Raw genomic sequence first — 21,396 nt, 5'->3', positions numbered from 1 at the left:
TTCCAGTCCTGTCTAATGCAGAAAGCCAGTTTGGTGACCTTGAGCCAGTCACTTTCTCTCAGCTCTGAAGAGAAGGCAATAGCAAACCACATCTGAAAAACCTTGCCAAGAAAACTGCAGGAACTGATCCAGGCAGTCTCCAAGAAATGATTAATTAATTTTTTTAAATAAATATCAAGCATAAAGAATTATAAAATTATTTTTCAACTTACAATTGCAGTGGGTAAACCTGCATCCACTTTGGCCTACAACAATAACAAAAAAAGAGTGAGAAGATTAGCAATTGTTTTTAAAATGCAGAATACCTAAAATGATATAACTTTAAACTTGCAGGATCCACTTTGTTTTTTTAATCTGAATTCCCAAATCTATCAACCAGTCTGGAACAAATTATACATATCTGAAGAATCCTGAGACTAGGAAAAAACTGAACAAGTATTGCACATTAAAATAATCCCTCATACCAGCCTTTATCTTATCAACTTAAAATAAGGACAATATATTTGAAGCAGTTGTTTAATTAGAAATTTAAAAAAATTAACTATTGAGATATTAATCAACACACCCAAATAATTTTCTGGATTATTCATGAATTAAAGGATTATGAGTCTTATCATGAAAATAAAATATCTTCATATCAAGTAATTTATCTGAGGTTTACCAATCTGCCTTTTCAAATCTACTCTCTCTGACCATATAACTGTTCAATTTTTTTCTTTAGAGTTAAATCTGCAGGATGAACCATCTTCAATGGTTACAGAAGGTTTTATAAGTCAAAAACATTGCTTTAGTAATGTAATTAGCAGGTGGAAAATGCTTAACCAGCCTCTTTTCCAAGAATCATGATCTAATCATAGCTATTCTAGACTGAAGTAAATTACTGTCCTCCCAATTAAAATAGGTTGCTTCTTTGAACTACACTTTTCAGCTAATCCTCCTTTCCAGTCCCATCAATTTCAGGAGGACAATAGAGTGTGCAGAAGAAATAACCTTATCTGAGCATAGATTACCTAGAATGTTGTGTAGCAGTAAAGTATCTCTGCCAAAATTTGTAGGAATAACTTCTGTTTTGGAAAGCAGTCAAACAAAAAATAATGATGTAAATGAAACTGCCTTTTATTTTTAATTTTGTAAAGTATTGTTTATTCCATTGATAGTAGCTCAATTTTGCCACAACAGTAAAACTATAAAATAAAAGACTTGCAGTAAAAAGGAAATTATTTTATTCCAAATTAGTGTATTACTGATATTTATTTGCTACAAAGAGCAAGCATAAAGAAAGAGACAAAAGGAACTTACTGCTGCAGATACTATTTGGGTAGAAATACCCTTCAAAAGTGACAGCCGTATAACTGAGCCATGGATGGAGAAAGAATCACGGAGTTTCTTCTTTCTATGTAAACAATAAAATCAGAACAGCATGTTATTTTATTTGCAAAATGAACCAAAATTATAGTCTTCAACAGTTTGACATGCTGAAACAACAGAATTTCTGCAATACCTCTGAAATTACATCTACATAATCACAGTGACAAACACGAGGGTGAAAATATTCAGGCACTTCTATATGTGTTTAAAATAATAATTATGATGCAATAGTTGCTCATAATCCAATCTAGAATCCAAGTCAGTACTCATAATTTCCACAATTCTGATTCTCAAAGTTTCTAACTGAATTAATCTGCAAACAAGTTACCTTTTTAGGTGTGATTTATCTCCGCTATCAGAGCTTGCTAATGAAGAAGTATCATATGAATGAGTATCAATGTTGTCAATATTCAGAAGAGAAGGATCCTCAAGAACAAATGGCTCTTCTTCATCATCAGTCTAAAATAAATATATAATTTTCTTTAAATCTGTATCTATACTCCAGCACAGTAGTACTGTCATTTAAGCTAGCATTGATTATATCAGGTTTGAGAATGTTTGTATATCTCAGGCACACATAAAGCACCTTGCTGAAGACAGGGCATAAATACAGGACTTGCTTATGAAACAGTACATTTCAGGAGGAAAAAAGACAGACAAAAACCATAAATAAATGCAATCCTTATTAAAATAGCGTACATCTTTTAAGGGTCCTGTTTTCATTTACTAAAATGTCATAGCATTATATTCTAGGCAACAAAAAAAGCAGGCATTTGAGAAGCTTGTCTATCTGTTTTCTATTTTTGTAGCAGAAAAAGTGAAAGGGAAATGGATACCACGCTGGGCAACTTACTTCATTCAAAATACTTTCTAATGTTGGAGGAGTATCAACTTGAGGAATGTCAAATTCTTTGTCATCAATCTAGATGAGGAAATGAAAAAAATATATTTAAACTTTATTATCAGGATGTAAATTGTCAGCTTTTCATAACACGATTCATCATAATCCTAATACTGTTCTCATTCTAAAACTGACATTTCTAAAGAAAGCTTTCAAAAACATATGAATAAAAAAAAATCCAAGCCAAGGAATGGTATAGGCAACTTCTGAATTTTACAGGTAGTCCTTGACTTATGACCAAAATTGAGCCCAGAATTTCTGTGCTAATTGAGATATTTGTTAAGTGAGTTTTGCCCCATTTTACAACTTTTCTTGCCACAATTGTTAAGTTAATCATTACAGCTGTTAAGTAATAGTTCCCCATTGACTTGGTTTATCAGGAGGTCACAAAAGGTGATCACATAGCCCCAGGACACTGCAATTATCATAAATATAAGTCAGTTGCCAAGCGTCTGAATTTTGACCATGTGACCATAGAGATGCCACAATGGTTGTAAGTGTGAAAAACGGTCATAAGTCACTTTTTTCAGTGCCTTTGTAAGTCACTAAACGAACGGTTGTAAGTTGAGTACTAGCTGTATTTATGCAGCACTCTGAAGCCCTGTTCATTTGCCTTTTTAAAGGTAGGTTCACACGTCATTCAAAGTCATTTTGCTACTTGCTTTGAACATGTCTTGTGCGAATGAATTATGATTCAAGATATTCTCTGAGAGAGCCATCTGATGTAGTGGTTAAGGTATTAGGGTAGATATTGGGAGACCATTAATTCTATTCCGACCTTAGGCATGACATTAGTTGACCGACTTTGGCCCAGTCACTCTTTCTCAGTCCTAGAAACAAAGCAATGGGAAACCACTTCCAGAAAACAGTATGGAAGAGTCTAGGCCATTGCCAGAGTCAACAGACTGGAATCAAGTCAAAAAAAGAAAAGAAAGGAAAATCATATCTGATAGGATGACAATTTAGGTAATAAACTATACTTAAATAAATCATGGTGTAGCATGTCATATGCTACACCGACTAATACTTTTTAAAAAAATTATCAGGTTATGAACCTAGACTACACTTCACATGTGTGGCTATTTACAGCTTCTTTATGTGAGACACATATAAGCAGTACGTATATGCAATATCACATTTCAAATAGCCATGGCGGGAAAGCTCAGTTACATGCATAGCATTCTCTGTGTGTGTGTGTGTGTCTGTGTCTGTGTCTGTCTGTCTGTTTGTACCTGTGTTTCTGTGCATGTCTGTCTATTTATGGTTTGATTCAAATGTTTAAAGAATCAGGAACATTAAAAAGCAATTAATAACAAAAATGTGAAATGAGTTACTGAAATAAAAATTATTCTATTATTATGAACACTTACGAACCAAATTTGAGCAAATTACATATTGTAATATAAAAGCAGACAACAGAACAGATGCCCCTCTCCCCCGCAAAAAAGCTGTGAAAAAAGCAGAGTGGACTTCAAATAAGATCTATTCTGCCAATAGTAATAGACAGCTACAACTTACCAGCTCACTCTTTGATTCTAGATCTTTGCTCAATTCAGTAATAGATAATTTGGGAGAAGGGGCTTCTTGTTGACTGGATTCATCCATCATAGAGAAACAGCCTTGATCTGGATCAAGGCTTTGAGTCCCAGTTTTGAAAGCTTCTTCCATCTTTCCTATTTCCAGCAATATTAATCAGCCAGTTGATGGAAAGTTTAAAGTGTTTCTGCCCACCAGTCTTTAATTGACATAGCCTGCAATTAGCAATATAGAAACAATTGATCCATTTATGGCACCCTAAAAGGTCCGTACTTCTACAAAATGCAAATTGTAGAATAGTAATACTAAAGTCCATATATATTATGAATCAGATGTGTGACAATATCCAGAAGTCAGCTGTGATACTACACCCACAGCAGTGGTTTCAGATGAAATACCAGTGCGCCTGGGCAAAAGTGGGGTGTTTCATTCATTCTTTTAATTTTTATATTGCCAAATCTTATAAGATTTTCAATTTTCAACAACTTACAAATCAGAATGTCATAGATACTTGGTTAAATATTCTGTTGAAATCAATACTGTGCCTACAGCGATGTTGTAGCATATAAAACACGTAAACAATAAAATATCCATGATAAGCAAAATAACAGTAAAACATCCACAGTAAAAATAAATAAAAATAAAAAGTATAAGAAAATCTTTATTCACTGATGCCTTCAAACCCAAACGGCATCTGAGCAATCAAGCAATCAACCAATCAACGTGAAAGAACACAGTTTTGAGGCTCCTTCATAGTAAAATCAAAGTGGGACCTAGTCTGCCTACAAAAAAAGCAACTTAAAGAACAGGTCATTAACAAAAGTAATGAGTCCAGGAGGACTAAGTCACCAACTCATTTCTGGAAGAATAGTACTTCCCCATCAAGAGAACAGTGTCCTTAAAGGAATTTAGAAATGGCTTTGGGGAAAATATGAAAGTCACTTAGTGGAGACAATAGGAATAATGAAAGAAAACAGAGTCACAGTGAAACAAGTGTGAGAAAGTAATTCAAAACAATCCCATTTTGATTTTCTCTGATGATAGAAGGGAGACAGAGAAACTTGGAGAGGCTTTCAAGGACCTATTACTATATCCTATAAAAACCAATCACTTTCCTGAAATCCTTGCAATGTCAGTTTCTTGACCTGACGTATCTTGAAGGACTGACACAGACTTTAACAGGCACCATGCACATCGGCACAACACTAACAGCATCTCCAGCACAGTCTGAGGTAGTGCTGTAACATTGGATATCATTGATGTATTAATATTACACCCTGAACTGATGGTCTCTACCAATGTAACGGAAAACCAGGAGGAAAAGAAGCTAACCCTGAGACACAACACAAGAGAGCACCACTGGGATGAACTCTCCTTCCATCCACAGCTGATTAAAACCATGTTTTATTCCAAAGAAATTGAACCACTACAAAATAGTAACACCAATCCACATAACTCAACAAAAAAGAGGTTTGCACTCCATAATTCATTCCACTTTGATAAAAAACCATTAAAGACTACTCTTTGAGCACTATGGTATTGGTTTTCATATGCGCAAATACATTCAAGGTATGATGAAGTTCTCAAAACAGAAGGATTTTATGACAAATTGACTGACTTAGATAAGATTTTGACAGGTACTGATGAAAAGGTGATTAAAAAATTGTATGGTTATTTATTGGAAACTAAACTAGAAGAAGAACAAGCTAAAGAAACTATGATTGCTTGGGGGAAGAATTTTGGATATGGGATTGATCTAGAGAAATGGCAAAAATTGTGGATTCAAAACTGTTGAAATCAACATGGTGCCTACAGCATCTGCACATAAAAAATGTGGGAAGTTGCCTCATAAAAAAAATGTAGGGATAATCTTCCCAATTTTTGATATCATACTGACAGATCTGTAGTTTCCCCATATCCTTCTTTTCCCCCTTTCTAAAGATACAACAATCCCTCCTCCCATCAATTTGCCTGACACTTCTTCTGTTCTCTAGGGTTTCTCAAAGATACTTCGGAAGTGTTCAGCCAGATCATGAGCAGGTTTTTCAGTCCCTAGGATAAGTACTCCTATGTTTTTATCGTTTCCCATTCAATCTTGCCAGTTTCTCAGAGGCTGCCAGCCTACAAGCCCCTGCAGTTTACTTGGCAAGATTTCGTTTTCCGGAAGCGGGTTAGCTATTGCCTCCTTCCGATGCTTAAGAGATTTAAACAGGCTCAAGTGAACAGATATTTTCCTTCAGCGTGTTTTACACACATCGGATTTTACAGAACCCTTTCACTACGGAGCATAAGGGCTCGGCCTGGGCTTTAGAGGCCACTCAATCTAAGCACCCGCCGAGTGCAGCAATCCACGATTTCAGCATCAACACCGCGTAAAGTCCAGGAGTCTCCAACCTTGGCCGCTTTAAGCCTGGAGGACTTCGACTCCCAGAATTCCCCAGCCAGCTTTGCTGGCTGGGGAATTCTGGGAGTCGAAGTCCTCCAGGCTTAAAGCGGCCAAGGTTGGAGACTCCTGGCGTAAACCAGCCAAGACAAGGATGTAAAGGCTGCGGAGGGGCGGGGGGCGGAAATAATACACGCCATACATAACAAAGATCGACACCGACCATTTTCCAGCCGCTTTAAAGGAAGGTCCGCTGCTTTTACGTGGAAGGGTCGGTTTCCTGGGGAGTCCCGGCTACCGTCAGACAGCTACTACTCTCCGGAGAAAGACTCGGGGTTCCCCCTCCAGCCAAGGCTCCCTGCCGCGACAGCGAGCCCTCCGGTTCCCTTGTCCTTAAACGCGCAGAGAAGAAAGCGGACTCACCCAGCCACTTCCCAGGAAACCCTTTTTGACACTTCGGTTGTTCGTGGTAGCGATAGCGGCTGCCACACCCCCGGCCCCTTTCCAGGCTTCACTTCCGCCCGAAATCGAAGAAATGGCGCTTTCTTAAAGCGTCCACCGTGACTCGTATCAAACCGAGCCTATTTTATATGGCACTCTCTTCTGGCAGCAACGAAAGATGCAAGTGTTTGCGTTGAATTTTACCGTTGTCAATCCAGCATAGCCATTAAAGGCATTTTGAAAGACCGTTTTTGCAGTGCAGTAATAGTAGTACGGTACCTAAAGATGCATGCAATAGAAGGGGGCACGTCTTGGGCAACAAAGCCTATTCTGTCTCCCTTAGGGATAACGTAAAACCATTGTCAGGATGCCACACTTTACTTAAAATTGCCTCAAAATATATCCCATTGCTTTCAATGTATTTCAATTTTAGTTATTTCTCAAAATGGGAATGGACGGAAACAATGCCATAATTAATATATTGGGACGTTTTAAATTTATAATTTAAAATTTATGTGCCTAAACATAAATCACTATTTATACAAATGTTTACAACAAATTCAGCAAGCAACGTACATTTTTAAAATATTCTTTTTCCTTGTTTTCTATTCAATTGTTTTTTTTCAGTATATATACTGCTTTAGGAATGTTTGTTATGAATACAAAACGGTATCTATATATGACTAGTTTCTTATATTTCACACTGCTATCACATGAGAATCTCTTTATCAACTGATTCACTCCTGTTTCATATGATTTATTTTGTGATTCAGATCCTTACCAACCCAATTTAACATTTTCTTTTGTACTGGTCACTCCCTTTGGGAATTAATCCACATTTACCCAATCACTCTTGGTTACTCTTGAAGAAAGTTATCACCCACCCCACCTAGAAGAATGAAATATTTTAGGAAATATTAAAAAGACAGAATATTTCCCCTAAAGGAGAAATAGACATCTTAAGGGAGACAGAAACTCAGCTCCCTGCCTCCAGCAGATATTTGGTGCCCATTGAAGACTGGGCCATCCCAGTGGTGGGATTCAATTTTTTTTTTACTACCTGTTCTATGGGTGTGGCTTGGTGGGTGTGGCTTGGTGGACGTGGCAGGGGAAGGATACTGCAAAATCTCCATTCCCACCCCACTCCTGGAGGAAAGTTACTGCAAAATCCCATTCCCTCCCCACTCCACTCCAACCTGCTTTCCAGCTCCGTTCTCATGTGCAGGGCAACAAAAGAAGACCCAGCCAATCAGCTGGGACTCAGGAGGCAGAGAATAGATGGGGGTGGGGCCAGTCAGAAGTGGTATTTGCCAGTTTTCGGAATTACTCAAAATTTCCACTACCAGTTCTCTAGAACTGGTCAGAACCTGCTGAATACCACCTCTGGGTCAGCCTATCTACAAAACAACAGACCTCAGCTCCAGGGTGATGGGATTAAGACATGACCCTCCAGGACATAATAGAAGTATCTGTCAGCAGATGGCACAACCAAGCCCCTTCATTACATCAGCCCAAGGTTCAACCAACCTTAATGCAAACAATCTCAGCTGTGACCCCTGCATAGCCCCCTGGGAGTCTGATAGCCAAGTGTTCAGCTGCACAAGGACTTCAAATTCATGTGGTCCTGTTCATCAATAAACCATCTTTCCAATCAGCCTCTGTGTTTCCAGTGTCTTTCTTCCCACTTGGAACTGAACCCAGATGGATACTTAAATACCTCGTTCCACTACATTCCCCTTTTATGTTTCTCCTGGCATAACCATATCCATAGTTAGGATCTTCTACTGATATATAGGCATACTGAAACTATATTTAATCAAAATTCTGTATAAAAGCGATGTAATCTTGTAGCTTTTATTCCAGGCATTCTGGATGTAGGAGACCACTGTAATCTGCTGGCTTTGGAATTAATAAAATAATCATTTGTATTCTCTCTGGTTGTTGATATAATATAGCATAATATACAGTATAGCATAATATAACAATAAATGAAAAATGTTGACAAGAAAAACACATGCATAAATCATTTATACTTGTTTATTGTTTACTTACTATATAACAATATAATAAGAAATTACATACAGGTAGTGGTTGATTAAAAACCATTTCTTTAGTCATCACTGAAGTTACAACAGCACAGAAAAAAGTGACTTATGACTGGTTTTCACATTTACGACTGTTGCAGCATCCCCCTGACTGTGACAGCCTCAATTGACCAACTTTGGGTTGAAAAACAATAATCAAGAAACCATCAAGGTACCCGCTACCAACATTGTCAGGGCAAGCTATTGTATATAAGCTGGGAGCAAATTCCATACTTACTAGTACTGATGATGTTACTTAATTTATATTTTGACCAATATTTTAGACCCTGTGAGAATAATGCTAGAAAATTAGTTAGAAATTTAGTTCCACTGATAAAGCCAAGCTGCTATATTATAACAATTATGTTCTACAAAACAAATTTGATTCATTACTCGATTCTATTAGGTCTGCAAAACTGTACCATCAGTTCACTTCTGCTGAAAATCTCTGATCCAGGTTGTCTGTAAGAGAGTTGCACAATATACACAACAAGATAATAACTAATACAAGATATTTCCTTGCTTTGAAACTAATTTTTAGCTTTTCAGTCAAGATACACAATTGAATGAAAGATTTGTAGAAAGCAAAGATCAGATGAGATAACTACTTATCTGACAATGCAAAAATATTTTTTTTGCATGTATGATCCCTGAGAGAAATAATAATGCTATGTAAAAGCAATTATTTTCATATTTTCTAAGCATCCTAGACTGCACCATTCATGATTTCCAGCCAGCGTGTAACACACATCTGGAGGATACTGTATGGGGGCAAGAACATCGATGGAACCTGAAATATCTAAAATTCTGCTTAACTAGGCAGCATTTTAATGACAATGGTGATTAAGTCTCTGTATAAGTTAGACCAACATACCTGCTTCTTCATTCTCACTGTCTTCTTCCATTCCTTCTCCAACAGTAACACTTTCTTCTTGTTTAGGAAGGGCTTCATCATGAATCTAGCCTCATAATATAAAATATTGCAGCTATTTTTAGTAATAGTTGGTGACTTTTTCCCTTCCAGAATGCAAATATTTCATATATTTACTGTAAAATATACTGAATTTAGTGAGAAATTTAAGTAATTACCTCACTAGATAGGGCCACAAACTTAACCTGCCCAACCATACTAAATTTAATTCATTAATTTAAATTTAAATTAAATTAAGCTCTAAGACAGACTTCAATCTAACATTCTGAAGTACTATCAGAATTCAAGAGTTCCTATCTCATGATCACTAGGAACTATAGCTTCAATACCAGCCACTATTAAAAATACCACTATTTTTCTAGACAAGAAGAATACTCTTTCAAGGATCTCCATTTCTTTTAAAGGCCACCATTACTCTGTTACTTATTTATCTGGCTAATATGGTGTTCAAATCAGTAACTGTCTCTGACCATCTTATAGCCTACTCACTAAGCAAAAAATATAAACATACAACACCATAACATTAACATTTGAATAATAAATAATCTAAAAAGAAAAACCTATACCCAAGAAATAATTTAGTCAACAAGCTTTTATCTAAGGGATGTAAACATCCAATTCTTCAGCCCACAATGGCCTGTTGAACCATAGGGGACAATAGGTCTCTAGGGAGATACTATTCCATAGAAGGAGGACAGTAATTTATAAATTACCATATTCCAGAAGGTGACTAAGATCTTAGCAGAACTCCCACCATAATTTTTTTTGCTGTTGTCACTGAATTGATTACCCCCACCCCTGCAGCATCTCCCTAAATCACTATTGCCCATCAGTACGTGTTTACTTTATCTTGGGCAGCTAAGATAACCTTCAGACCTGAATGATTCTGCTGGATATGCATACTCTTGGCATATACTTCTGGAATTCTTTACCCTTCTAGGAATATCACACCACCATGATATAGCAGAAGAACAGGACTTGAGGGAATCTTCCAACTCTATCATTCTAATGGTAATTAAATAGCAAGACTTGTAATTACCACCACTCTCTCTGCTCCATGATCCAAGACTCTCTTTTCTGCTTGTAGCTGCTCCAGAATGGTTTTCTGTAACAATGGTGCATTCGCTCCTCTTACAACAGCTACCAGTTCTCCCCCCTGAATTCAAACAGAAAGTGGTGACTTTGTTTTACATATACAGTTCATGTCAACACAGAGACACTATTATTGTCAATAGAAGACTTTTGATTATCTTTTACCATTGAAAATATGATATTATAAACATTGAAAGAGTTGCATTCTCAATTTGTACAAATATCAAATGAGGAAAAAAAAGTCAAATTTAGCAAAAGATTGAGAAAATAAGGCATGGAAAAAGAACTGAAGATGTAAATCTTTTTCCTACTTTTTAAAAAATTGGGTAATATATAAATGTCTGCAAATATAACCAATGATAAATTAATTGATAATTTCATAATAAAATAAGCAAATTTATTTGAAAAAGTTTTGTATAATGGCTGGACTAGAAATTGTGATACCATAGGGAGTTCTAGACCTCCTTTGGCCATGGAAATCAGGTGGGTAACTTTGGGCAGGTCTCTCTCTCTCTCTCTCTCTCTCTCCCTCCCTCCCTCCCTCCCTCCCTCTCTCTCCAATCCAAGTCCCAAAAAATAAATAAATAGGGAAGTAATTTTGCATAAGAAATTCTTGACAAGTCCCATGTAATTCATAAAATCAGGAAAGGAATATTGAAATGGTTTTCAGGAAAGTGAATTCTTAGCCTCGCGTAAAAAGAGAATCTTCAAAACTGTAGGAATAAAATTCCCAATCTCATAAAATGAGTTAAGATGGAGTTTCTTTGGATGTTTTTCCCTCATCTTTCATAGCTATACTATATTTTTCTCAGAAAAACTAAACACTTCATCACATATTTTTATAATTTATTATCCAGCATCACTCTTAATAAAAAATAAATTATTCAAGTTTCACATATCCTGCCCTATAGGAAGCAATCAGTAATATTTCAATATGCTCCCTTAACTGTCCAGGACATATTTAACTGAGCACTCTTTAGATAGAATTTTATATTTATATTGTAGGAAATATAAATGATTCAAAGGAGGCATTATTTGTGGTGTTCACAACATTTAACATATAGACTGACTTAATACGCCATACTAAGTTATAATATGATTTGTTTTAGTTTAGTGTACTGTGTGACCTAAATCATTTTGTGATCCAGCCTGTGGTGTTTGGCAACTATAGGTGCAAATCAAACCAACTGTATTTTATTCAACAAAGCATGGGTTGGCGACATAATGGCTGGATCTGGCTGTGGTATATGACACTCTATTCTAATAATATATATATATATATTGGGTAGTTAGAAACTGTTGCATAAGCACTGAGCATTGATGACTATAATATTTTGCTTCTGCAGAACTTGTTAATTAAATAACCGTAGCTAAGTTTCATGTTGTGCAAACTCAGTTAATTGTCATTTAATTAAAAAAATATTTAAATGTCATGAGTTACTGTGTTATGTGACCCCTTGTCTAGATGTGCTAATCACAGGCTTGCTCATCTATGTTTAAGGTTTATTTCTCTCATTGATTTTAGCTAAATTACTTTAAGAAAACATTATATAACAAATGCAATCCTTTCAAATCTTGCTAGCATTCGAACATTTGTCTTGTTCAGGACTATAATAAAAATAATATATAATTATATCTCATAACATTTCAAAGTGTTATTAGTTACCTACATAATACTCACATATTTTATTTTTTATATTTATGAATTTATTAACCACTTTCAACATATCTCCTGGTGGTATACAAAAGCAACAGCAATAGTCAATGCAAACTGTAAAATATATTGATGCCCCATCCTATCATATGTAACATATTACATATCATATAAAACATAATGTAGAAATAATGCACTATTTCTGGTACTGGGAGTTCTATGATATGTACAAGTTGCTTATCAGGATAATATATATAGAATGCTATGCTTTCCAGCTATACTATGCATCTCTATATACAAGTTAATGAGAATAATCAAACTAGCATGTTACATAGATATTTCTGGAAACATACATACTGTCTTTTAAACAAATCTGTCAAGGTTTATTAGAAAAAATAATACTGATGGGAATATTGTCTAATGAAATTGGCCTTTCATACTAACTTACACCATAAAACAGAAATGTCGGCTCACATTTTCCACGATATTTCTCTAGAGCATCAATTGAATCTACCTCAGCCTAAATGAAAGCAGACAAGAAAACAAAATAAAACAAATCTCCATAACTTCACAGCATCCAAAATTTGGCATCCACTGCAAACAAGCACATATTTCTTAATAAGTAAAAGCATTATTGCCTATCATGCTACCAATACATCAGTGTGTCATGAAAGCATTTTTCAATGTTCTGCTGCTTAAGTATACTGTTCTAACTAATATGTTGACAGTGTTTGCACAACATATTGAACCACAAATAAGCTAACCATATTTAAACCACAGTATTTGTTTGTTTAATTTATGATGCACTGCATTTGTGGACCCAGAAAATTTGATTTATTAAATTGATAAAGTATGAGCATGCCATTCAGATAGCCAAATGGCTCAATTACCCGTGGGCTTCTGAATGCAATTCAAAGTGTAGGTGTTCATCTATAAAACCTTTCTGGCATAGGATCTTAATTTTTTTAGTAGCACCTTTCTCTATTTCGGTCTGTTCTAGATAATACAATACACAATACAATACAATACAATACATCCTCAACTTACGAGCCCAAAATTTCTGTTATTAAGCAAGATAGTTGTTGAGTGAATTTTGCCTCATTTTACAACTTTTCTTGGTACAGTTAAGTGAATAACTTCAATTGTTAAGTTAATAACATGGTTGGTAAGTGAATCTGGCTTCCCCGTTGATTTTGCTTGTCAGAAGGTCTCAAGAGGTGATCTCATGACCCCGTGACCCTTCAACCGTCCTAAATATGAGTAAGTTACCAAGCAACTGAAATTTGATCACATTGCCTTGGAGATGCTGCAAGGGCCTTAAGTGTGAAAAACGGTCCGTAAGTCACTTTTTCAGTACCATTATAACTTCAAATGGTCACTAAATGAACTGTTGTAAGTCGAGGAATACCTGTACTGTACAATACTATATTGTATGATACTGTAGAAAGAACTGGCAAGGTTCGCGTATAATATAATTTTATCTTATTGGACCTAGGAGCCATGCCTTTTTTTGTAGCGAGACTTTTCCTTTGGAACAATTGGTCCACAAACTTTGTATGACTTTGCTGATTTTTAAGAGGTCCTCAAGCCCAGGCTCTTCCACAGGCACCGAGTTAGGGATGTGAACCTGCACATTCTGATGTTGTACATGTTGTTTTGCCTCAATTGCTTTTAACCATTATTCTTTGTGCTCGTTTCACATGTTGACTTACCCTCTATAAGTGGATTTAGAGTAATTTGTGAATGGGTGGCCTTGGAAATAAAAGTAAACCAAAATTATGGTAACCCTATTGCATAAGCATAAGATTATAACTAGGCTGTGATTAATTATTGGTGATTTTTGTATTTTAATTTGAGATTGCTTAAAATCCTAGGGTTAAAATGTTTATATACATATAGACATAGACATAAACATTGGATCTGGGCTGTAAAAAACTAGATGAACTTGTTTTGAGAAAAAAGAATACCAGAAGCCTAATTCTTTGATCCTATCTTTCTGCAGTCCACAACTGGTAGTCCTATTATTTGTTTATTTCTTTAGTATTTGTACTATCATATAAGATGGTACATAGCATAATAGAATTGTGGACAATGGACTACTAACCTTGATAACAGGGTGGCTGCCTCTAAAGACCATCCACTGGGACACTAATGGGTTTCCTTGTGCAGTTTACTACAGCATGTTGCTTACTATATTTACATGTCTGTTATAGATTGGAACAGAACATCTGTTCAGGAGATTAAGAAATCAAGATGGTGGGTGTATGACTGCATAATTGATCCTCTGACTCTTATACATCGGCCCATGTTTAAAAAAGGGTGGAGATTTGCTCATATGGTTATACTTACCATCTTAACTTTTTTGATCCTTTCTGAGAATTGGTCTTTGCTAAGTGTTTTAATAGATCTGAAGCTTTTTCTTACCACAGCAAAATGCAGCAGGTCACCGCCAACTTCATTTCTTATTTTCTTGAAGAGATTAACAACTGTTTTACATGGTCCACACCAGCCTTGATAAGCATCTACTACTGCAAAGAAATTAACCTGTATCAGCAGAACTGTGGCATGTCAGAATAATTCCAGAAATCAATCAAATATCTAGAATTAAAAAGAGCTAATTATTACAACAGTCTGATAAAACTAATAAATGCCTTTTCTATTTGTTACAATTTTTATATAGGAATTTGCTTCAAAAATGTTTGCAAGATACCACATAAAATATCAATAAATTCTGTATCAACCCAAAGAAGGATTTTTTGTTGATGCTCCTGCCTACAAATGGGTGTCTCCAAAGTACTAATTGAATTGGAGAGTTCAGGCTTAGGCATAGCTTGCTGTTGCCAAGGAAATTCTTCCATTTGTTAGCATGTTCGTTCACAGATATTATTGTGTAGCATGACTTAGCAGAGGTATGGTTCATATTTCAGTAATGATCTGAACATTAATATTACTAAACAACAAAAGAGAAAATGAGCCTCATAAAATAACTGTAATTCAAAATCTTACCAATCAATCCTTTGGATCCCAGAAATTCTTCCCAATGTTCTTGATTATTGACAACCATCTATGTGAAAATTAAACCATATTACTGAGAAATCAGGCAATAAGGCAAAATAGCTTTTTAAAGCATAGCTTCCTGAAGAAAGATTTGATGGATTAATACATGAAAAAATGCATATTTGTGTTATTAAAAATTACTTGTAGAAGATGAAGTCATCATTTAGTAACATTAGATTTAAAAAAATCTTTGGTCAAAAATGCAAACTGTTAATGAAGAAAAAAAACCATTGGAAATGTTAGGATATAAAGCAAGAATATTTGTGAACATTTTTCTTGCTGAGTGCAGGAGTGTTATTGGAAAGTGGATATATTAAAGCCTAATGTCTCTATTGCAAAAACAAAAGATTAGTGCTGAATCAATCCAAATCTAAAGTAGCAAATATTACATTTGACTTTATAAAACTTTATTTACAGGACAAGTATTTCTGTTGCATGAAGGTAACAACATGGCAATTAAAATATAAAATATGTATCTTAATCTGTAAAAGAACAAAATATTTCAGAAACATCACATGGAATGTAGTGGCATTCATCATAAATAATAATAAAACATTTATTGTGTTACAAAGTTTACATTGCATGGTCAGATGCATGACTCTGCCTATGGAACTTTTAGTAAATGCTTGTTTTTCAACAAACACTACATTGATGAAATAGTATCCATCTCTGAAGTATAAATATTACTAAGAAAACCAAAATCAAAACATGCTAATTAAATTATATGATACTGAAATTTATATCATATATGAAATTATCAAAACCAAATTATGCATTAACTTATATTGCTATCAGAAACACAATATGTATGATAGAGTTGTACAGAATTGTCACTGTCTTGGAAATTTAATCCTATTCCAAAGTATTTTTACTTTTTCTCAACTTTTTCTTAGTCATTGACAAGATTAAGCTAAGCATGAAAAGAACAAAGCAGTTCAGCCAGTTTTCAATAATCTATCCTCCAAGAAAAATAGGACAGAAAGTGACTGAAAGTATAGAATACACTTTCTCTTCCCAAAAGCACTGCTTTCCATCCAGCAGCTAACCATCTCCCCCTGCTGCCTGCCTAACTGTCTGGCAAGTCTGTCATCAGGAATTACGTGATAGAACAGAAGGTACATAAAACTAGAAAATGAGCTATGCTTCTATGTTCCAATAAAACAGAGAGTTTTGAGCAAATTAATATTGTTTTATGCTGCCAAACATCACTAAGGAAATGTGGGTTAAGCACATTATAGAAACATGTTACTTACAAACTGACCCATGGAATAAATACAATAAACACAACTAAGATTTGAACAATCTGGATATAGTATGGCAAAATAATTTATGTAGCATCAAAGGCAAAGACTATTTGTATAGTTATATTATTGGATGATGTCGGTGTAAACATTGCTATATTCCTCACTAGGAAGGAACTTTTGTTCAACTAATTTTGTCCTGAATAAAAAAGTTAAATCTCAGAACATCAAATCTCAAAACTTTAACAATCTGAATATTGCATTCTGTACATGGCAGATCACTTTAAGATCACTTTCTAAGTAGTTGGCTCAAAGTCACCTGGAAAAATTCCACCAAAGCCAACAGGTCTTCTTTGATTGAAATAGTTGGCAAAGTTGAAAAATAATCAATTTCTTCTTCTGGCCACATGATGGCAGGATTTATAGAGATTATATCCCTTATGGAATTATTTATATACATAAAGAAATCACAAATATATTCCTATAATTCCATACTTAAATATTTCCAGAAGAGTAGCCCTGTTACTCTGTTGAAGCAAAGCCAATAAAGAGACATGTGCACCTTAAAAAACTGGTACGTTGTATCATAACTTGTACTGACCATAATTTATCAGAATAAGAGAACTGTAGTGTATGGATGTTTATGCCATGGTCAACTTTTAACTTTCAATGTTCTGTGTCACAATTTCAAGAAGCTGTTTTAAATCAGTTTTTAAACAGTTGAACAGCCCTGGGGAAAGTTGTGGCTTTTTCAAGGAGCTGCTGACTGATGCAAGCAGAGGGTCTCTACTCATTATAATGCATCTTTGCTTGATGCATTAAGGTCAACCTTAATGTGTATATCACTCCAGATACACATTTACTAAATGCTACTAGCATGTTTCAAATATACTGTGGTACATGTAGAAACAAGCATTTAGAGTTACAGTTTTTGTATTATTTCACAACATTCTCTAAAACCCACTGCTTGGCACCATCATAATACTAATTCTGAAAGGTTTGTTCATCTTCTTAGCCTTCTCTTATTGTTCATCTGCTCTGGACTTGACAGTATGAGATATTAGCAAATATATCTGAGTTCTCTTTGGGGAGGATTTTGAGGACTGGGCTTGGGAAAAGCCACAATATTTGTGGGAAGGAGGAATGAGACATAATAAGGCACATACTAAGGGCATTTTACTTAAAAGGCTTGCAATGACTAAAATAAACCAGCAGGATTTTCTTCAAAAGTAGCTGTAATATTTTGGATCACATTATTTTCATGAATAGCTTAGATGAATGTCAGAATGCATGTGTTAGGAATGTGAGTCACCTAACAGCTATTTGGGATGGAAATATATAAACCAGGATAGACATTTTAATACTGTCTCTTTAAGAGCATGCTAAAAACTGCAATTGGGTGTGGTTACTCAAACGGCCATAAGATGGAGCCAGAAACCTGGGTTGTCTAGCCTTAGTCTCAGAAGAGAGTGAATCTCTGTTTCCTTCTGTTGGAGAGTATTGCCGTTTCTCCATTTTTTCCTAATTGACTGCTATTTCTGGATTTGATGTAAGTCTGATACTGAACTGTTTTTTGACACTGGAATTTGTTATTGGATTACCCCTGGATTGAAAACTGACTGATTTAACCTGTGAATGACTTTGGACTGCCTATTTTGAACTTTGCTTAAGCTTTCTAGAAGTAAAAACCTACATTTACTGTATAGTGTATCTGTGTACTGTGTGTGTATTATTCAAACACTACTCTCAAATAAGTCTCCCTGTATGCGCTCATTCTCCTAATGGGGAATTACCTCAACAGCATGTATATTGGACTGATCCTGAATGATTGACAAATGGACCAGGTTCGCCCATATGTGCTAAAACACAATATGGCTGAGTTTGGTTATCAAGTTGTGTGAACCCAGCCCAGTATGGTTTATTCGATGCATCATGGCTAAACAAGCCATGGCTTACCAAGCTGTATATAGCAGACAAAACTCTCTAAATAAGAGTCTAGAACTATCTCCCTCAATGACAGAGGAGTTTAAAGGACAATTTTCATGAATATTAAACTGAACAAGACATTATGCCTGCATTGAAATGAGAACATTGGTTAAACTACAATACCGTTTAGAATAATGTCTACTTTTGATCTGAAAATTAAAGAGAAGTTTGTCAGCAATTTCTGCACTGCCATGTTTAACATTAGTTCTTGCCATTTATTTTCTGAATCATCAAACTAGATTAAAAACAAAAACTTCATGTTTGGGAGACTGGGGATTTAGCTTTCTGTTTTACAGCTACAGTTTTATCTGTAGATTTCACTGGCAAGATATACTGTACTAGGGCTTTTTTGTCCTCTCCATACAAGCAGAAAATACAGAACAATTGCACTGGGTGAGTGATACCTCATACTAACCTGCAAGGCTAATTCCCTTTTTCTGCTGGCCATTATGCTGTGAAACAATCAAACAAAGAACAGGCATTACATTATGTAGCACTACTGTCCAATCTAAAATATCATTAATATTCACTACTAATAAATGTAACCACACACCCACACCCACACACACATTACAGGTAATAATCCTCAATTTATCATTTGCTTAGTGATCCTGCTTCCCTGGGTTAAGTGTTCACTTCCATCTGGAGACTTCATAATCACTGAATTTTTGCAGAAATCCATGTTAAGCATTAAAGAATTGTGTGACCCTTCTGGCAGCTCATATTTCACTAATTTTTATTCTATGACATGATTAAAACTTGCTGAAAAACCATCAGCCATTATTAGAAGAAGTAAACATGGGAGGAAAAAACTGGAGCTCTAGCCAGGAGTTTAGCATCTGGAAGCAACGAATATGGACTTCAGAAATTTGTTAAATGTAATCATTGGTACAAAACATTCACAGTGACATGTAGTGTGAATGCTTGCTTAGAATTATGTCTCACTCTGTTAAAGGGATTTTCTCTCTTTTAGATATGCTTCGACCTGGCAGTCTTTTTTAAATAAATAATATAGCAATAGTCATTATACCAAGTCTGATGAGTAATAGGCCTGCCACATTTACGATTTTCTTATGTATTTCTTATGATATTTATCCCTTTCAATCTGGTCAAATCTAGGCAGTGTACAAGTCAAAATATAATAAACAATAACCATAAAATAGCATAGTAACAATATCAGAATTTATCTACAAACCTGCTGCATTTTTATCCAGGAAATAATAATAAGCCCCCTTTTTCCCCGAAGGGCTTGAAATAATCAGAAGAGCAAATCAAAGGAGCTATGTTTGCCTCTGGGCAACTTGTTCCACAGGAGAATGAAAATGCCTGTGTTCCATCCCACCAGAATTCCTAAGAGGTAGGGACCTTCAGTTGAATCTTTGATTCTCTCTTGATAATATCCAAATCAGTCATGTATGACTGAAAGGTTAGTGGCACCAAATACTGTATATTAAATCTTGCACCCTAATATGTATGCAGGTGATTGCCACTTTAATTAATTAGTGAAAATTCCTTTAACCAATTTAAAAGGTTTTCCTGTTAACCGAGTTGTGGGTTTTTCTTAAGCATTTGTTTTTAATGATAAAATCTGAATTGTCTGTAAAATCTCTAAGATAATATTGCCATAATAGAAAACCCATTTATTCACAGTCTCTTTCAAGATAGGATGCTGCCAAATGTGGCTTTAGTGGTGCAATTGTTCTCATCAGTTTATAAACAAATTGAGTTTTATCTTTTTTTTTTGTTAGTATGAATAAAGTACCCCGAAATATCTGTTAAGACATCAAACACTCCTGAAATCTTGTGAGTTCCGTATTATTTTTTGATGTTTGCTGCTCTTTCATAGCTGGCTGGAGAATTCTGGTAGTTGAAGTCCACAGGTCTTAAAAGTAGCCAAGTTTGGGGACCCCTGTTGTAAAGCATCAACATCAACATAATAATCTGGCTACAGTATTTTCCAGAACAGGGCAGATTTATATAGGTTTTTAAAAACATGGATGAGAAACGAGACGGGGCTAATTCTATCTGATCAAGGGTGACCAGGCTCTTTTGATGACAATATACAATGCTACTGGTGAAAAGCTAGCTCTAAAACATGACTGAAAAGTGGTTGTGTGGTTTGGCAGAATAAGTACTTATGAAGTATTGTTTTTTTCAGAGCTAGAAATGCAATGCTAATCATACCAAGAAAAAAAGGCACAGAAGATTAAGAAGCAAAAACATAAAAAGGAAAGGTGGATTTGAAATATCAGTTCTTAGAACGGCAATAATTCAACATAATGTACCTACCTGTTCAAGGATTCGGCAACAGCTCCCAGGCAAACAACAGCGTCTCTTGTTACCATAGCAACAGGGGAGGCAGAAAAGAATCAGTTCTGACAAGCATGTCAATTCTTTCCCCACCTGCTGTTGCTGTCGTCCTTTTTTGTGCAGTTAAATAACATGCTGTCTTTTGTTCCTCAACTGGATGGAAGAATTGAAGATCAGGAACAAATCTTACAACTGAACTTCATTTTGGGAGTACATGCTTGGCCAGATAATGAATGCTTTGACATTAAATATGTGCTTTCTAAAATGGCAGGACTGGTGAAGATAATGAAATCAATAGTGGTCCTCACATTTTCCAGTTTACCTGAATCAAGAAGGGTAAGGTGATTGCTCCCTTTGGACATTGATTGCTTTTGTTTTAGAGCATTATTCTTCAAGGATTATCCATTGAAAT

General features: G+C 35.4%; 2 protein-coding genes across 4 annotated transcripts in view; both read right to left on the bottom strand.

Annotated features, from left to right (window-relative positions):
* The window catches only part of VPS8 (VPS8 subunit of CORVET complex), an 85,376-nt gene extending 78,596 nt beyond the window's left edge, over positions 1 to 6,780 (bottom strand). Inside the window, exons 1-6 of one of the 2 annotated variants that reach the window (XM_026688031.2) lie at positions 6,612 to 6,780; positions 3,788 to 4,020; positions 2,222 to 2,290; positions 1,697 to 1,827; positions 1,300 to 1,393; positions 213 to 245 (exon numbers count right to left, since the gene is read on the bottom strand). In XM_026688031.2, the coding sequence (XP_026543816.2) occupies positions 213 to 245; positions 1,300 to 1,393; positions 1,697 to 1,827; positions 2,222 to 2,290; positions 3,788 to 3,937 (477 nt within the window). In that variant the 5' untranslated portion in view covers positions 3,938 to 4,020; positions 6,612 to 6,780. Of the gene's footprint in view, positions 1 to 212; positions 246 to 1,299; positions 1,394 to 1,696; positions 1,828 to 2,221; positions 2,291 to 3,787; positions 4,021 to 6,411; positions 6,546 to 6,611 lie in introns of those variants that run through there. The other variant, XM_026688108.2, reaches the window with a different exon arrangement.
* Positions 6,781 to 8,652: 1,872 nt separating this feature from the next.
* NME9 (NME/NM23 family member 9) lies at positions 8,653 to 21,144 on the bottom strand. 2 transcript variants are annotated; one of them, XM_087962551.1, is made up of 8 exons: positions 20,964 to 21,144; positions 19,090 to 19,126; positions 15,397 to 15,454; positions 14,815 to 14,918; positions 12,839 to 12,910; positions 10,684 to 10,800; positions 9,588 to 9,677; positions 8,653 to 9,175 (listed from the first exon to the last, which is right to left on the bottom strand). In XM_087962551.1, the coding sequence occupies exons 1-8, from the start codon at positions 21,017 to 21,019 to the stop codon at positions 9,143 to 9,145; spliced, it is 567 nt and encodes a 188-aa protein (XP_087818677.1). In that variant the 5' UTR covers positions 21,020 to 21,144; the 3' UTR covers positions 8,653 to 9,142. The 2 variants fall into 2 exon arrangements, with proteins under 2 accessions (XP_087818677.1, XP_087818676.1); XM_087962550.1 differs by having other exon boundaries at positions 9,588 to 9,672; positions 20,964 to 21,137.
* Between the last annotated feature and the right edge of the window lie 252 nt (positions 21,145 to 21,396).

The sequence above is a fragment of the Notechis scutatus genome, chromosome 4 (genome assembly GCF_049901735.1).
Source record: "Notechis scutatus isolate UNSWTSFEM ecotype Mainland chromosome 4, rNotScu1.2, whole genome shotgun sequence".
Lineage (NCBI taxonomy): Eukaryota > Metazoa > Chordata > Lepidosauria > Squamata > Elapidae > Notechis > Notechis scutatus.
Note: the sequence above shows the minus strand (reverse complement) of the source record. Positions and strands in the feature narration are given on the sequence as shown.

Excerpts from the sequence above, each read along its gene's own strand:
- NME9 (XM_087962551.1), bottom strand. The coding sequence starts at position 21,019 with ATGGTAACAAGAGACGCTGTTGTTTGCCTGGGAGCTGTTGCCGAATCC. Across the intron at positions 14,919-15,396 it reads GGGATCCAAAGGATTGATTG|TAGTAGATGCTTATCAAGGC; the intron begins GTAAGATTTTGA and ends ATTTCTTTGCAG. Across the intron at positions 9,176-9,587 it reads CAGTGAGAATGAAGAAGCAG|ACAACCTGGATCAGAGATTT; the intron begins GTATGTTGGTCT and ends ACTCTCTTACAG.